This window comes from Curcuma longa, chromosome 12 (assembly GCF_044706935.1).
Source record: "Curcuma longa cultivar G26 ecotype Majalengka, Jawa Barat chromosome 12, ITB_CL_G26_1.1, whole genome shotgun sequence".
In the NCBI taxonomy this organism is placed as follows: Eukaryota; Viridiplantae; Streptophyta; class Magnoliopsida; order Zingiberales; family Zingiberaceae; genus Curcuma; species Curcuma longa.
Window position 1 is genome coordinate 10,125,850 of NC_133872.1, and position 14,361 is coordinate 10,140,210.

The window sequence follows — 14,361 nt, forward strand, 5'->3', positions numbered from 1 at the left end:
TTGTTAAAAAATTGATGGATTATCTGAAATTTTAGTACTATGGAAAATGGAATCTTTCCCACATGTATGAGATTTGCAAAGCCTTATACTGTGTGGAAAAACAAGATCAGCCCCTGATCATTTATTTTATGGCATTTAAGAAGACATATGAGGAGCTCAATATGTTGCTACCCTTTAGCCTTGATGTGAAGATTCAACAACGCGAACGAGAGCAGATGACTATCATAAGCTTCCGTGCTGGTCCATCTCCTGACTTTGAGTCTGCTAAGTCACAAGTTCTCTCTGGTTTTGAGATCTCCTCTTTACAAGATGTATTTACTCACATTCTTCGTCCAAAAACTACTGTACCCGTTTAGTTTAGTGGTGCTTTAGCAAGTCGTAATACTAATTATATGCCTAGGAGATCAACTATTCACTGTGGAAGCAAAAAAAGTGACTCAGAACATTGAAACTCGAACGTCGAATTCTAGTGGTACTATGTGCAACTACTATCGTAAGCTAGGTTATACGAAGTTTGAATATAGAAAACTTTAGTATAAAAATCAGCAAAAATACTTGGCCCATATTGAATCCACTAATGATGCCTATGATAAATTCATCCTTATTTCTGCAGATGAATTTATCAAGTTCTCACAATATTAGGAATTACTCAAGTCTTTATTATCTTCTATCACGGTTATTGTTGATTCAAGTAAAAACACAACGCATGCCTTCATTCCTCATCCTCCAAATGGATCATTGATTTTGATGTCATAGATCATATGACAAATAAATCTATCTTTTTTCTACTTTTCAGTTCAAAGCTAACAATCCTACTGTTACTTTATGAAGAAAAATCGGAAAGAAAGGTAATTATTTTTTCTTAATTTTTTCAATTAGAAATTACATCAATAAATAAAAGATACAAAATATAGAAACATAGTAACAAATATAAGAAAGGAAACCTAAATATTATTTCCTGATTTTATGTAATCAGAATCTCAAAGATTGTTTCTTGATTTTCAAAGATTATTTCCTGATTTTATACATCAGAATCTCAAAGATTGTTTCCTGATTTTCAAAGATTATTTCCTGATTTTATGCAATTAGGATCTTCTAATTTTCCAATACTCCCCCTTAAGTTGGTACATAAATATTAATTATGCCCAACTTGCTTATTAACTATTCAGAATTGACTCTTGCAAGTTCCTTCGTTAGGATGTCAACTATTTGTTGGTTAGAAGGTACAAATGGTTCTAGTTTCAAATTTCTCCTTTAAAAAATGTCGGTCAATCTCAATGTGTTTCGTTCTATCATGTTGGACAGGGTTATGAGCCATGCTTATTGCAGCCTTATTATCACAATATAACTTCAATGGAAGTTCTACGGTTTTTTGAGCTCCTCAAGTATTTTGTATATCCACAACACTTCACAGACTCCATGAGCCATTGCTCTAAACTCAACTTTTGCATCACTTCTAGCTACAACACTTTGTTTCTTACTTCTCCATGTTACTAGGTTTCCCCATACAAAAGTGCAATATCTTGAAGTGGATCTCCTATCATTAACTGCTCCTACCCAATCTGCATCAGTAAACACATCAACCCTTTAATTAGCTTTTTCGAAAAATAGATCTTTTCTAGCAGTAGCCTCCAAATATCTTAGAATCCTGTAGACAACCTCAAGATGTTCTTCAAATGGTGCATGCATGAACTGACTCACAACACTGATTGAAAAAGCAACGTCTGGTCGAGTATGAGATAAGTAAATTAGTTTCCCAACTAACCTTTGGTATCTGCCGGTATCAACAGGAACACTTACTTTTTCCCAGAGGTTTATGTTAGGATCCATAGGGATCTTTGTGGGTCTGCAACCGCTCATTCCTATCTCCAAGAGATTGAGGATATACTTCCGTTGAGAGACAACAAATACCTTTTCTAGAGCGAGTGACTTACATACCAAGGAAAAACTTCAATGCTCCCAAATCCTCGATCTCAAATTCAATTGCTAGACTTTTCTTCAGTCTTTCTATTTCAATCACATTATTATCTGTGAGAATAATATCATCGACTTACACTATCAGTACAATAATTTTTCCTTTAGTAGAGAATTTTAAGAACAATGTATGATATGTTTGTCTTAGTGTATCTTTGCTTCCTGACTGATTGAGTAAATTTCTCAAACCAAGCTCTCGGAGATTGCTTGAGATCTTACAAAGACTTTCTTAATTTATACACCTTTGAGTTGAATCTCCTTAAAGCCCAATGGACCATCCATGTACACCTCTTCTAAATGACCATTGAGGAAGGCATTTTTCATGTCTAATTGCTGCAAAGGCCAGTTTAGATTAGCAGCGGTAGATAAAAGTACTCTCACCATTTTTAATTTTGCAACAGGAGCAAATGTCTTAGAGTAATCAACACCATAGGTTTGAGTGAACCGTTTGGCCACCAATCTAGCCTTATATCTCTCCATTGATCCGTCTGAGTTATATTTCACCGTGAAAACCCACTTACATCCCACAGTGCTTTTCCCTACTGATAATGTAACAATCTTCCAAGTATTATTTTTCTCAAGACTCATCTCCTCAAGCACAACTTCCTTCCACTTTGGAACTCATAGGGCCTTCTGTACATTTTTAGGAATGTCTACACAAGATAATTGAGAACAAAAAGTAACAAGAGATGAAGGCAAATTTGAATATGACACAAACTTTGATATAGGATGTTTCGTACAAGATTTGCCACCTTTTCGAAGAGCTATTGGCATGGCAGACTCAGATTGACTATCAGACCTTGGAAGAGAATTATCAGTACTAGTTTCGGAATGAAAAATTTCCTTTGGCTCAGAATCACGGCTATGTTGTAGACTTGATTCATACGATTCTTTTTCAAGTAGAGATTTCCCTTCCAAGTTTGTTCCCCTTCCTTGAATCTATTACCTGTATTTATCATGTTGTGGCATTGTACTAGGTTTTTCATAATTTTGATTGTCAAATGTTGGCCTGGATTCAGTAGAAACATCACTCATTATGAGAGGTGTTTCAAAGAATGATCCTCGGCCATTTCTTTCTTGTGTAGAGGTAGTAGACTCAAATTCAAACATATCATTTGACAAATAAAGTTAGCAAATGAATCTTCCCTCGAATTCCCTTGAAGATGAATGTTCTTAAAAAAAGGTTATGTTTCAAATGATGTGACACCTATTGTTACGATTTTTTTTTGATATCGGATCAAAACACTTATAACGTTTTTGCGTAGGGGAGTAACCCACAAAGAGACATTTTCATGCCCTTGGCTCAAGCTTTCCGGTTTTCCTATGTTTGTGAACAAAAGTTGTACAACCAAATATTTTTAATGGTAAATTAGCTGAGAGACGAGCAATAGGAAAATATGTTGTAAATGTGTTGAATGAAGTCTTAATTGTAGAACGTAGATGACAGTCTATTAATTAAATATGCAGCAGTTAAAATAGCTTCACCCCATAAATACCTCAGTACTTTGGTTGAAAAAAGCAATGCTTGGGCTACCTCAAGGAAGTGTTTATTTTTTCTTTCAACAATACCATTTTGTTGAGGTGTATCTATTCACAAACTGTGATGAACTATCCCCTTTTCAAGGAAAAAATTTCCTAAGATCATGTTAAAATACTCCTTTCCATTGTCACTTCTGAAAACTTGTATCTTAGTTTGAAATTGAGTCTGCACCATATTGAAAAAATGTTTAAAAACTTGTTCAACTTCTGATTTTTCCTTTAATAAGTACACCTAGCAAAGTCGAGTATGATCATCAGTAAATGTGGTAAACCATTTCTTATTAGAGGGAGTGCTTATCTTATTAGGACCCTAAATATCATTGTGAATTATGATAAACGGTTTTGATGGCTTGTATGGCTGTGAAGGGAAAAATATGCAGTGGTGTTTTGCAATTTCACAGACATCGCAATGAAACAACAATGGATCTTTATTGTGAAACAATTTAGAAAACAGGTGCTTTAAATATCAAAAACTAGGATGTCCTAATCTAAAATGCCATGACATAATATTACTGTTTGAAACAGAAATAGATTCAAAGCAGGAACCTCTTGGTTGAGATTGTTTTCTTGATTCAGATCCATCCTCAAGGAAGTAGAGTCCTCCACTCTATTTAGCACTGTCAATCATTCTCCCCGAGGTCAAATCCTGGAACACAGTGAGAAGAAAAGAAATTAACTTGACAATTTTGATCACGAACTGCTTTACATACAAATAAAAGGTTACAAGACAATTTGGGAACATGAAGAACATCATTTAGAGTGAGCATCGATAATACTACAACAAAACTTTTTCCTGCAATGGCTGAAAGAGAGTTATCTGCAATCTTAATTTTTTTGTTACCTACACAAGGACTATATGAAGGGAAAAGGTTTGACATTCCTATCATATGATCAGTTGCACTTAAATCAATGATCCAAGTGCGATTAGAATTGATACTAAGGAAGGTTGTTGTCATGCAATTACCCTTTTAAGCTATCAAACAAGAAGGGAGTTTTTGAGACTTTAGGAGCTTATGCAGTTGGTCTATTTGTTCTTTGGTGAAAGGAAGTAAGCTTGGAGTAGACGACCCCTCTTGATCTGAGATAGTAGTCTAAAATGCACAACCTTCGCCCTTGGTTCTTTTCTTCCAATTTTTTGGAACCCCATGGATTTTCCAGCATGTTTCTCGCATGTGCCACAAGCGTTTGCAATGGTTGCACCATGGTTGTCAAACCTTTTGCCATCTTTCTTCGCTTCCTCTTGAAAACCTTTAGTAACAAGGGCAACACTTTCCAAACTTAAGTTAGTAGAAACTGAAGAAGATTTGTTAAGCATAATACTTTGTCGAGCTTCTTCTCTCCGGACTTCTGAAAATACCTCACAGATTGTTGGTAGAGGTGTCTTTCCCAAGATTCGACCCCTTCATCCTTGTTAAGTCCCACCAAGAACATAAACACATGATCATTCTCTTGCTGTTTCATAAAACGAACACTATCATCAACACACTTCCAAATATTATCATAGCATAAATCTAGTACTTGCCACAACATCATCAACTCATTGTAGTAGGAAGTCACATCACGTTCCCCTTGTTTCGCATGCCATAGCCTTGATTTTAGGCTAAAAATTTGCGAAGAGTTCTCCAAATCTGAATAAGTGTCTCTAGCTGCCTCTCACACCTCTTTGGCTATAGGTAGGAACATAAACGACTTTTTGATAGGGGCTTTATGGAATTTACTAACAATGCAATAAGCAACGATTTTTCAAATTTTCAGGCTTTAAATCTTGAGTCTTCATCAGTTGCTTTGGTCACTTCTCCTGTAACATATCCAAGTTTACCTTTCCCTTCCAAAATCAGGCGCACAATTTGTGACCATTCCATGTAGTTATTTCCATTAAACCATTGAATATTAACTTGGAGTGAGTTAGAGGATCCCTCCGTCGAACCATTGAAAGATATTGGTGGGTTTAAATTCGAGTTGACAGTAGTTTTTCTTGACGCCATCGAATCTCCACTTGTGGTGCCAATTAAGGCCTTCTTCCATGGATTTTGATTTGCTATGAAAAATCCTTAGATCGAACCTAGGGCTCTGATACTATGAAGAAAAATCGGGAAGAAAGGTAATTATTTTTTAAAAATTTTTTCAACTAAAAATTACATCAATAAATAGAAGATACAAAATATAGAAAAATAGTAACAAATAAAAGAAAGGAAACCTAAATATTATTTTCTGATTTTATGCCATTAGGATCTCAAAGATTGTTTCCTGATTTGCAAAGATTATTTCCAGATTTTATGCAATCAGGATCTTTTAATTTTCCAATACTTTAGTTAATGGATCTCCATCTTGTGTTCTTGGGTCTGCACTATCAATTTTACTCTTTTGCTTCCTCTGTCCTCTGACTTATATTTACTTAATTTATTCTTTAATTTGCTCTGTATCAGTCAACTAACTTGTAATCTTAACTGTTGCATTTATTTTTTCCTGATCATTGTTTATTTAGGATCTTATGACGAAGAAGATTATTAGTAAAGGATGTGAATCTAGAGGTCTCTACATTCTTGACACACCACTCTCAAATTCTTTTTCTTGCTCAAGTGTCTCTTCTCCTTTCGAGAGGCTCATTGTAGGTTGGGTCATCCATCTCTCCCTTTGCTAAAGAAGTTTTATCTACAATATAAGGGAACTTCATTAGATTGTAAGTCATATCAGTTTGCAAAACGCCACCGCGGACTGGCACCGACACGAGGTTCCGACCGAGACACTGTACAGACGTGTCACACGAGACCAACAACAAGCGCGGTCATGCGGAACAGGATAATGTTTTTAATAAATAACTTAGGTTAATAATTTTAATCAACTCCTAGCTATGTTTGAGATAATTTAAATATGTTTAATTAAAGTCTGATAAAATTATCCCATTTATTTAATATATATTTATTATATATATTTAAAAATATTTTATTTTATATTTTTTAAATATTTAGATTAAATATTCTATTTTTAGTTAATATATTTATATTTAAAAAATATCGAAACTATATCGGCACGACACGATGCAATACCAAAGCTGTATTGTTTCGGTCCGGAACTAAAACCTTGACACCACTCGAGATTTTAAACCATGGATGTATCCAATTATCTTGTGAACATTTTACTAGCTCATTTAATTTGCATTTTTAAAAGACTGATATAAAGCAAGGCATATACTCTATGGTGCTTGGACTATGGACTCAGATCTCGTGCCTAGGCAGTAGATACTGATACTGGTATATCCAAGTGTTGGCTTGCAGATCACTGGATTTCAGGTAGTCATTGACTCATGGGCATGTTGAGCTTACTATGATTTTGTACTGCCCGTATTAGACAGTACAGTGCCAACAGCTGGGTATCTAACTGTAAGCATTATCTGAAACAATAAAAAAATGGCTAAGTGAGATCCATTCTTGGTTGTCGGATGTTGCCATGAAGATACTTTAACATTCCTCATGTTCTTCTCTCAAATAAAATTCTCTCTCAAGTCTCTCTCTTTGCCAACCTTTTGATTTTCACCATCTAATGAAGATCAAGACATGCTATTAATCTGGCAAGGTAACTCATGCTGCTACTGATTTGGTACCACTTCTGAAATGTTGCCACACCAATATTTGTAACTTTCCTGAAACATTGTTTCTGTTCTTATCAGATACAACCAATACTGTACATTAAAACATAGTCAATGCATTTACTTTACTATGGATTATCTAATGCTTCATATGTCAGAGATCCCATATGGAATGTCAGCTATTTTAGCAGATGTAGATTCTCATACAAACATTCTGGTTTTCAGGATAATGATAATCTCAACTTTCATAATGTTGACCTTCAAACATCAACCATTAAGATGGATGCAGAGCAGGCCAATATGAGATTTTGCTTCAGAATTATTTCACCTATGAAGACACTCACACTGCAGGTATATGCAAGTTCACTTTGGTAAAGTATGCAAAAATCATTTTCTTATTTTTTTTAAATCATGTCAGTTGTTTATGATTCATTTTCTCCTTCGGTGCACTATTGTACTTCTTAATTTTCTCTTCCATAAGGCAGGCTGAAAATGAGATGGAGAGAATGGACTGGGTTGAGAAGATTACAGGAGTTATTGCATCACTTCTCAATTCTCCTTTTCCTAAACAGGTGATCTCCTAAAAGTATTCTTTTTTTGTTTCTTTCCTACTTTGCTTCTAGTGCTAACTGATTAAGAGCACTTCTATTAGAATTGAGGATGTCCTCTTAGGGCACTTAAGTAGTTTGTCACCAAAAGTTTCACAAGTGACAAGTTGGGATGATATTCATCAGACACAATGGTTTAGCATATTATAATTGGGTCATTACATTTTCCTATAGAAAAAGACTGACAAATTGCAGTTAGTTATTCTGATTTTCTTATTGAAATTCTTGTGTCATCATGAGGTAGCTTTCTTTTGGAAGTTTGGATACGGAGAATCAAAATTCCGCTGGTTCAAATGGTGCTGATGCTAAACAGCTAGTGGAGTGCATGAATACAAGAGGATTTGGTAATATTTCCAAGGTCCTACAAGATATTCCTGGGAATGATGCCTGTGCTGAATGCGGTGCTCCTGAGCCTCAATGGGCATCTTTAAATCTGGGAATTCTTGTTTGCATAGAATGCTCTGGAGTTCACAGGAACCTCGGTGTCCACATTTCCAAGGTGCTAAACCCTCAACTTATTAGCTGTCTTCATTTTGAATATCTCAGTTCTTATTTTTACTTGATCTGCCAGTATGTTTTGGGTTTTATTAGGTCGAAATCTATAGTTGCACTGGTGATGCTAGATTATTTAATTATTAGCCTTTACATTATAATATGATTGAACGTAGGGATGGGTCACACTCCTTAAGCAACATCTTGATGGTAGATATTGAGATGTTTTAAATTGCCTATAAGTCCCTTAAGAAATCTATTGTGCGATGGAGAAACTTGATGCAAAAAAGTTTAAATATTAACAACAATAATAATAACAATGTGAAATTTTTTATTAACGAGCTTCTGAGTAACCCATTTATGATAAATTTAAAGGTTATGACAATTATATCCCAAATGATCAAAAACTTTTACCCACTCTTTGTGCCTCTTGAACTGAATATGGAAGTGGTGCAACAATTGCGTCATAGTTATGACACAACTAGTGTGAGCAGAAGTGGTTCAATTGTAGTACCAATATTGCGGAGGACTACAAGTACTCGTGTTTCCTCATTACATGATTATTTTGGTCTTTCTTTCCTTCCATGGGACGAAAGCTTGCAATTGATATTGTCGCTATTGTTTGATTGATTTTCTAGACCATTCTACACCAAACTAGTAAGCAAACTAGATTAATGATGCCTACACAAAGGAGAAGAAACTGTTTTGTTAAAATATTGTTTTTTTTTCATTTCAATCTAATTCCCCCTGATTCAACAAATAATACATACTATCATTGCATAGTGTCCATCATCCAAAAAAATCTTGTTCTAATATTCATTCTTCGGCTGCTTATAAAATTGCCAATCCATATTTAAACGAACAAGTGGAGTGTCTGAATGAACAAATGGAGGAGATTACGATATGAATCATATGATGCAAGAAGCAATGAGGCTATATAGGGTAACATTTAAGTTTGATAACTAGATAGGACATACAATGATGATTATCAACTTTTTTACTATATTGCAATAAAAATGTGTATAATTCTGTTGATGCAACTACAAAATATGATACTGTATCTCTAATTTATGGATAATATGTTCTAGTGGATTTATCCAAATATTTACATAAATAATATAGTTATATTGCATTCTTTGCCTATCTAAGCATATAATTAACGCAAGTTTTAATTTAGTGTTCATGGTTAATTTTGGTTTAAATAACTTATTTATGTTGCATGAGTAATTGCCCACTCTATATGGGCTGAAATCAAGGTTTTTGTTTCCTGTTGGCTTGACAAATTTAAAATAGTTGTGTAATCTGACATTGTATGTAGTGTGCTAATAGTGATATGAGAATATTGATGTATGAAACCTCTGGCTGTACATGTTAACTTATACAAGCATACTGATAGTTTTATTGTTTTTAGGTGAGATCACTTACACTAGACGTTAAGGTTTGGGAACCAACCATTATAGATCTATTTTCTGCCCTTGGTAATGCTTACTGTAATTCTGTCTGGGAGGGGTTGCTTCTTACTCAAAATCAAAGGTGAGAAATCATTTGACAGCAATTTTCCTATTCCAAGTCTTGCTGACTCTTGCAATTTTAGATATTCGAGTGTAAAAATTCTCTTTCAGATATCTTGGTTTCATAGTTTTCAAATGCTTCATGCAGAATCGATGACCATATCGTAGATGTACCATGTATCAAAAAGCCCACATCCAAGGATATTCTTTTGATAAAAGAAAAATACATTCATTCAAAGGTAATGCTAATGGGCACAACTCATTGTTCATCATTTCATGACATCTATTGCTGGATTGAAACATTATGGATGTTAATACTCAATAAATGTCTGTACTTATATTGAGCATATATGTTGCTTTTGCAAATCATTTTCCACCATAGTTCTTTTAATTGAAATCTAATATCGGCTTTTTTCTATAAAAAGTAAAAGAAATTGGAGGCCCTGTAAGGGGATCGATCCGAAGGATTATGCCACAAGACCACTGCCTCTACCACCATGCTAATTGGTGGGCTTTGAAGAAAAACAATAATCTGAGCTTCCTTTTCTTAGCAAACTTGAAAATATATGATAGAAAATGACTGCTTTAGTAAATAATTTTGATTACCAAGTGGGAGAAGATGAAAGAAGTACCAAGAGAGAAGATGGCATTCTAACTAGATGCCTATTTGTAGAAGTTAGCTATTATCATTGTGAAGCCACTGATTTTATTTATATTTTTCAAAGCAATAGCATTGTCTTATTTTTGTTACATTTATTTCAAGTAATCTGGTTATAAGAGGGATCATTCATGGGGTGCTGGTATATGTTGTAGCATTAAAGGAGTGTTTAGTGTTCTTTAGAGGTTAATGAATACAGTACACTATGCAGTTTGGATACTCTAAAACCTGTTTTATGCAAAGTTAATTAACCAGTTAGATTATTTAAATTAATGAATATTGTTTTACCTAAGAAATATGAACAATCACCATATGCAAAGGGCTAAATCTTTAGGAAGCATAGTCACTTTTCATAATGCTAACTAGGAATTTAATTTTTCAGATGATTTTAGATATGTAACAGTTTATTTTGGTAGTTTTTGATCTTTACATGAAAATTATCAATATTGGTAATTGTTTTATTTTTGTATTATAAGAAAGTTTTGGTGGAAGTTGTTTTAATTTGATTTATTTTTTAGTTTGTAAATTGGTTTATTTTCTATTTTGACTGAGTTCTTTAAATATAGGATTATTTCTTTCCTATAATATTTTTAATTTATTTCAATTTTATTTGGATTAAAGTCTTTAAAAGGGACCTCAATCTTTTATGCTATCTTTCTATAATAAAATTTCTTCTATTTGTTCTGTGTGACTTTTAATCCACTTGTACCCCATCAAGTGGTATCAATTATTTGTAAAATATTTTGATCTGTCATGTTGCATCACTTTGACAGTCTGATTTATTCTATTAACTGTTCTAGACAAGAACATAATTTAACCTTTGTTGCAAATTGTGTCACCAAGATAATATTTTCTGGAGGAATGAAAGGTTTCTTAAACATTAAAAGAGATAATACTATGTAGGTTATTAGAAACATGTGGCAACATGTGACTTCAAAAACATTTTCCTACGATAGTATGACTTAGATTTTGCAATGGTAAAATTGCTATCGTATGACCTTGAGGTCACAGGTTCGAATTGCAGAAACAATCTCTTACAAAAAGCAAAATAAAATTGCATACAATAAATCCAATGTGATATGATCCCTTAGATCCCGCACTAATGGGAGTTTTGTGCACCGGGTTGCCCTTTGGTATGATGTAAATTTTGCAGCTTATGATTAACTAAATAGAGTTTTAAGCTATCTTATCTTTGCTCTAATTTTCTCATTTGCTCACTGAACATCTCATCCTCTACCTATTTGCTTGCAGTATGTGGACAAATCTCTGATAGTCAGAGAAAGTATCCAATCTGATCCTTCTTTTGTTAATATTCAAATGTGGGAAGCAGTCAAAACTAAAAATGTTAAAATGGCATATGGCCTCCTTGTGGCATCAAATGCCTGTCCTAACTCTAACTATGATGAGGTGAACAATGAGCTTCATCACACTGTGGATACTCCAACACATGAGAACAATGTTACTGCAGGCACAAAACAATTGGATCCTGCACTATGCCAGAAAATTAATGAGTCTGGTGAAGCCGATAGTTGTTTCCAAGGTTGTTCCCTATTGCATTTAGCCTGTCATGTCGGTGATCCTGTTATGGTGGAACTCCTGCTACAGTTTGGTGCTGACATTAATTTCCAGGACATTCATGGAAGGACACCTCTTCATCGCTGTATTTCCCTGAAGAATGATTCTCTTGCCAAATATCTAATTAGAAGGTACGAGTATGGGCATATGCTCTAATGATGTGAAGTTCATCCAAAAGGTTAAAATTTCTGGTGTTTTTTCTCCTGTAGTGATATTTCTGTCGTACATGTTCGCTAAATACTATTTGCGTTCAAATCTGTATAGTGCAAAGCTTGTCGCTCCCACCCTGAATGGTGATTCTTTTCACATTCAACATAGTGTGAGGACATATTGTAGTCAGACCAAAATAAAATTATCTGGTTATCTACACTGCTTTGTGGCAGTTGATGCAAAATTATATTGCAACTCTTTGAAATAGTGGAACCCTCTCCTGTCAAAATTCCCAAGAGCTAATCATTAAAAAATTGTCTTATTTTTATCTGGCATGATCGTTCATTATTTCTTGTTCTAAATGTAAGTCAGTTAAGTAATTTGTTCATGCGCAGGGGTGCAATAACATCCATTAAAGATGGTGGTGAAATCACTGCCTTAGAAAGAGCAATGGAGCTTGGAGCAATTGCTGATGAAGAACTATTTATTTTGCTTGCTGGCCGGTAGTGAAATAGCCGAATTCTTTGGGGATCTTTGGATTGCTCATTCTCATTGGTCATCTACTCATGTTGGAGACTAGTATAGCAGTTTTATCTTTCCTACCATCAATCATTGCTTAGTCTCACTATTTATGATAAAATATTATCTGCTGATGTTAATTTGGCATTTCCTGCTCATAGGTTTTATCCATATCACATGATGCCTCTCAAACTTTATTCAATTATACATTTACTATTGTGAACATGACCGGATCTTCTTGCCCTGTATTAAACTTCCATATGATCAGATGTGAAAAGAAATTGGTATTGTTTGTCCTTAATTGGCAGTTCTTTTGTATTTACTCCAGAAAGTTATTCATTTGAGTTAGCATTTGGTGAACAAATCACATAATCTGATATGTACAATATCATCGGTTCAGGAATGTTCCTGTTCTTGCAAAAAATTTAATTAATTAGAAAAAAAGAAGAGAGAAAATCTTGATTCTTGAAAACATTGTGGCATTCTACCTAGCACTTGCATCAATCTTTGAGGGTCTGTAACATGTTGGATATCCAAAACAATATTTCTCTTTGAGGCTGAATGAAGTATACTTAGCTGAGCAATGGGCAACAATGAAGATGAGGGCAAGTGAAGATCCCTTGGCACATGCATATATTCTAGTCTTGTCCCATTGATGTGAGTTCAAAGTGCATGTTTATTGGCAAGCAAGTTATGATGACTAACTTGCCACAAGCTTTTGCTATACATTCAGTTTCACAGTAGCCTTTCCTTCTTTAGTCACATTTATCATGCTTATCAAATTCTCTGCAGGACATTTTTGCATCCCAGAACTTGGAAAATATAGGTATCCAACTTATGCTGATTAATCTTGAGGGTGATCGATATGATCCTATGGAAATTTTTCATCAGCCATCAAGTGGAAAACTAGATTTTTTTTTCTGTAAAAGGTGAAATCCGCCACCTTAGTGGCCCCACACAGTTGGTTCCATGAATCTTCGAGAAAATCACGACGCAGGAAGGGAAAACTAGACTTTGATCATGGTGGATGGTGGTTCGCTTGAAAGATTAAGACTTTATTTTATTAGATCAATCTTTGTTTGAGTCATCGATTGAATGGATTATGCCATCGATTGACTCCCAGAACTTGGAAAATCTAGGTATCCAACTTATACTGATTAATCTTGAGGGTGATCGATTTGATCCTATGGAAATTTTCCATCAGTCATCAAGTGGAAAACTAGACTTTGATCATGGTGGATGGTGGTTCGCTTGAAAGATTAAGACTTTATTTTATTAGATCAATCTTTGATTTGAGTCATCGATTGAATGGATTATGCCATCAAACGATTGACTCCAGTCTGGTGACTGCTTGGTCTACTCGATTGCAACATAATTATTTGTTGGCCGATCAATTTAAGTTGACTCAACTATCAATTGATTAAATTTTATCATTTAGTCAATTGGTTCGTCAACTATTACCATTTTGATAATTAAGTTTTCTAATTGCCATTTTGATAATTAAGTTTTCATTTTAGTGCCGGCCTACCATTTAGTCAATTGGGTCGTCAACTACTACCTTGATAATTAAGTCTCACTATCCTCTCCCAAATAAAATTTTCTCAACCCAACTAATTTAAGAGTTTTAACTTGCAACTCTTCTTCTCCTATGAGGTCATCTCCCTTGGCTTGCTGCACATGTTATCCTTTACTCTTCACTATGTAGTTTGCCTCTTGTTGAGTTGCACTTGGATGCCTCTCATTTTATGG

The 14,361-nt window shown here is 34.5% G+C and overlaps 1 protein-coding gene across 1 annotated transcript in view; it reads left to right on the forward strand.

The window, feature by feature from the left end:
* LOC141843099 (ADP-ribosylation factor GTPase-activating protein AGD2-like) overlaps positions 1-12,913 on the forward strand; it is a 39,661-nt gene extending 26,748 nt beyond the window's left edge. The window contains exons 13-19 of the mRNA XM_074731128.1: positions 7,325-7,450; positions 7,585-7,671; positions 7,952-8,206; positions 9,611-9,732; positions 9,859-9,949; positions 11,620-12,074; positions 12,489-12,913. Coding sequence (XP_074587229.1) covers positions 7,325-7,450; positions 7,585-7,671; positions 7,952-8,206; positions 9,611-9,732; positions 9,859-9,949; positions 11,620-12,074; positions 12,489-12,600 — 1,248 coding nt within the window. The 3' untranslated portion in view covers positions 12,601-12,913. The remainder of the gene's footprint in view (positions 1-7,324; positions 7,451-7,584; positions 7,672-7,951; positions 8,207-9,610; positions 9,733-9,858; positions 9,950-11,619; positions 12,075-12,488) is intronic.
* The last annotated feature ends 1,448 nt before the right edge of the window (positions 12,914-14,361 follow it).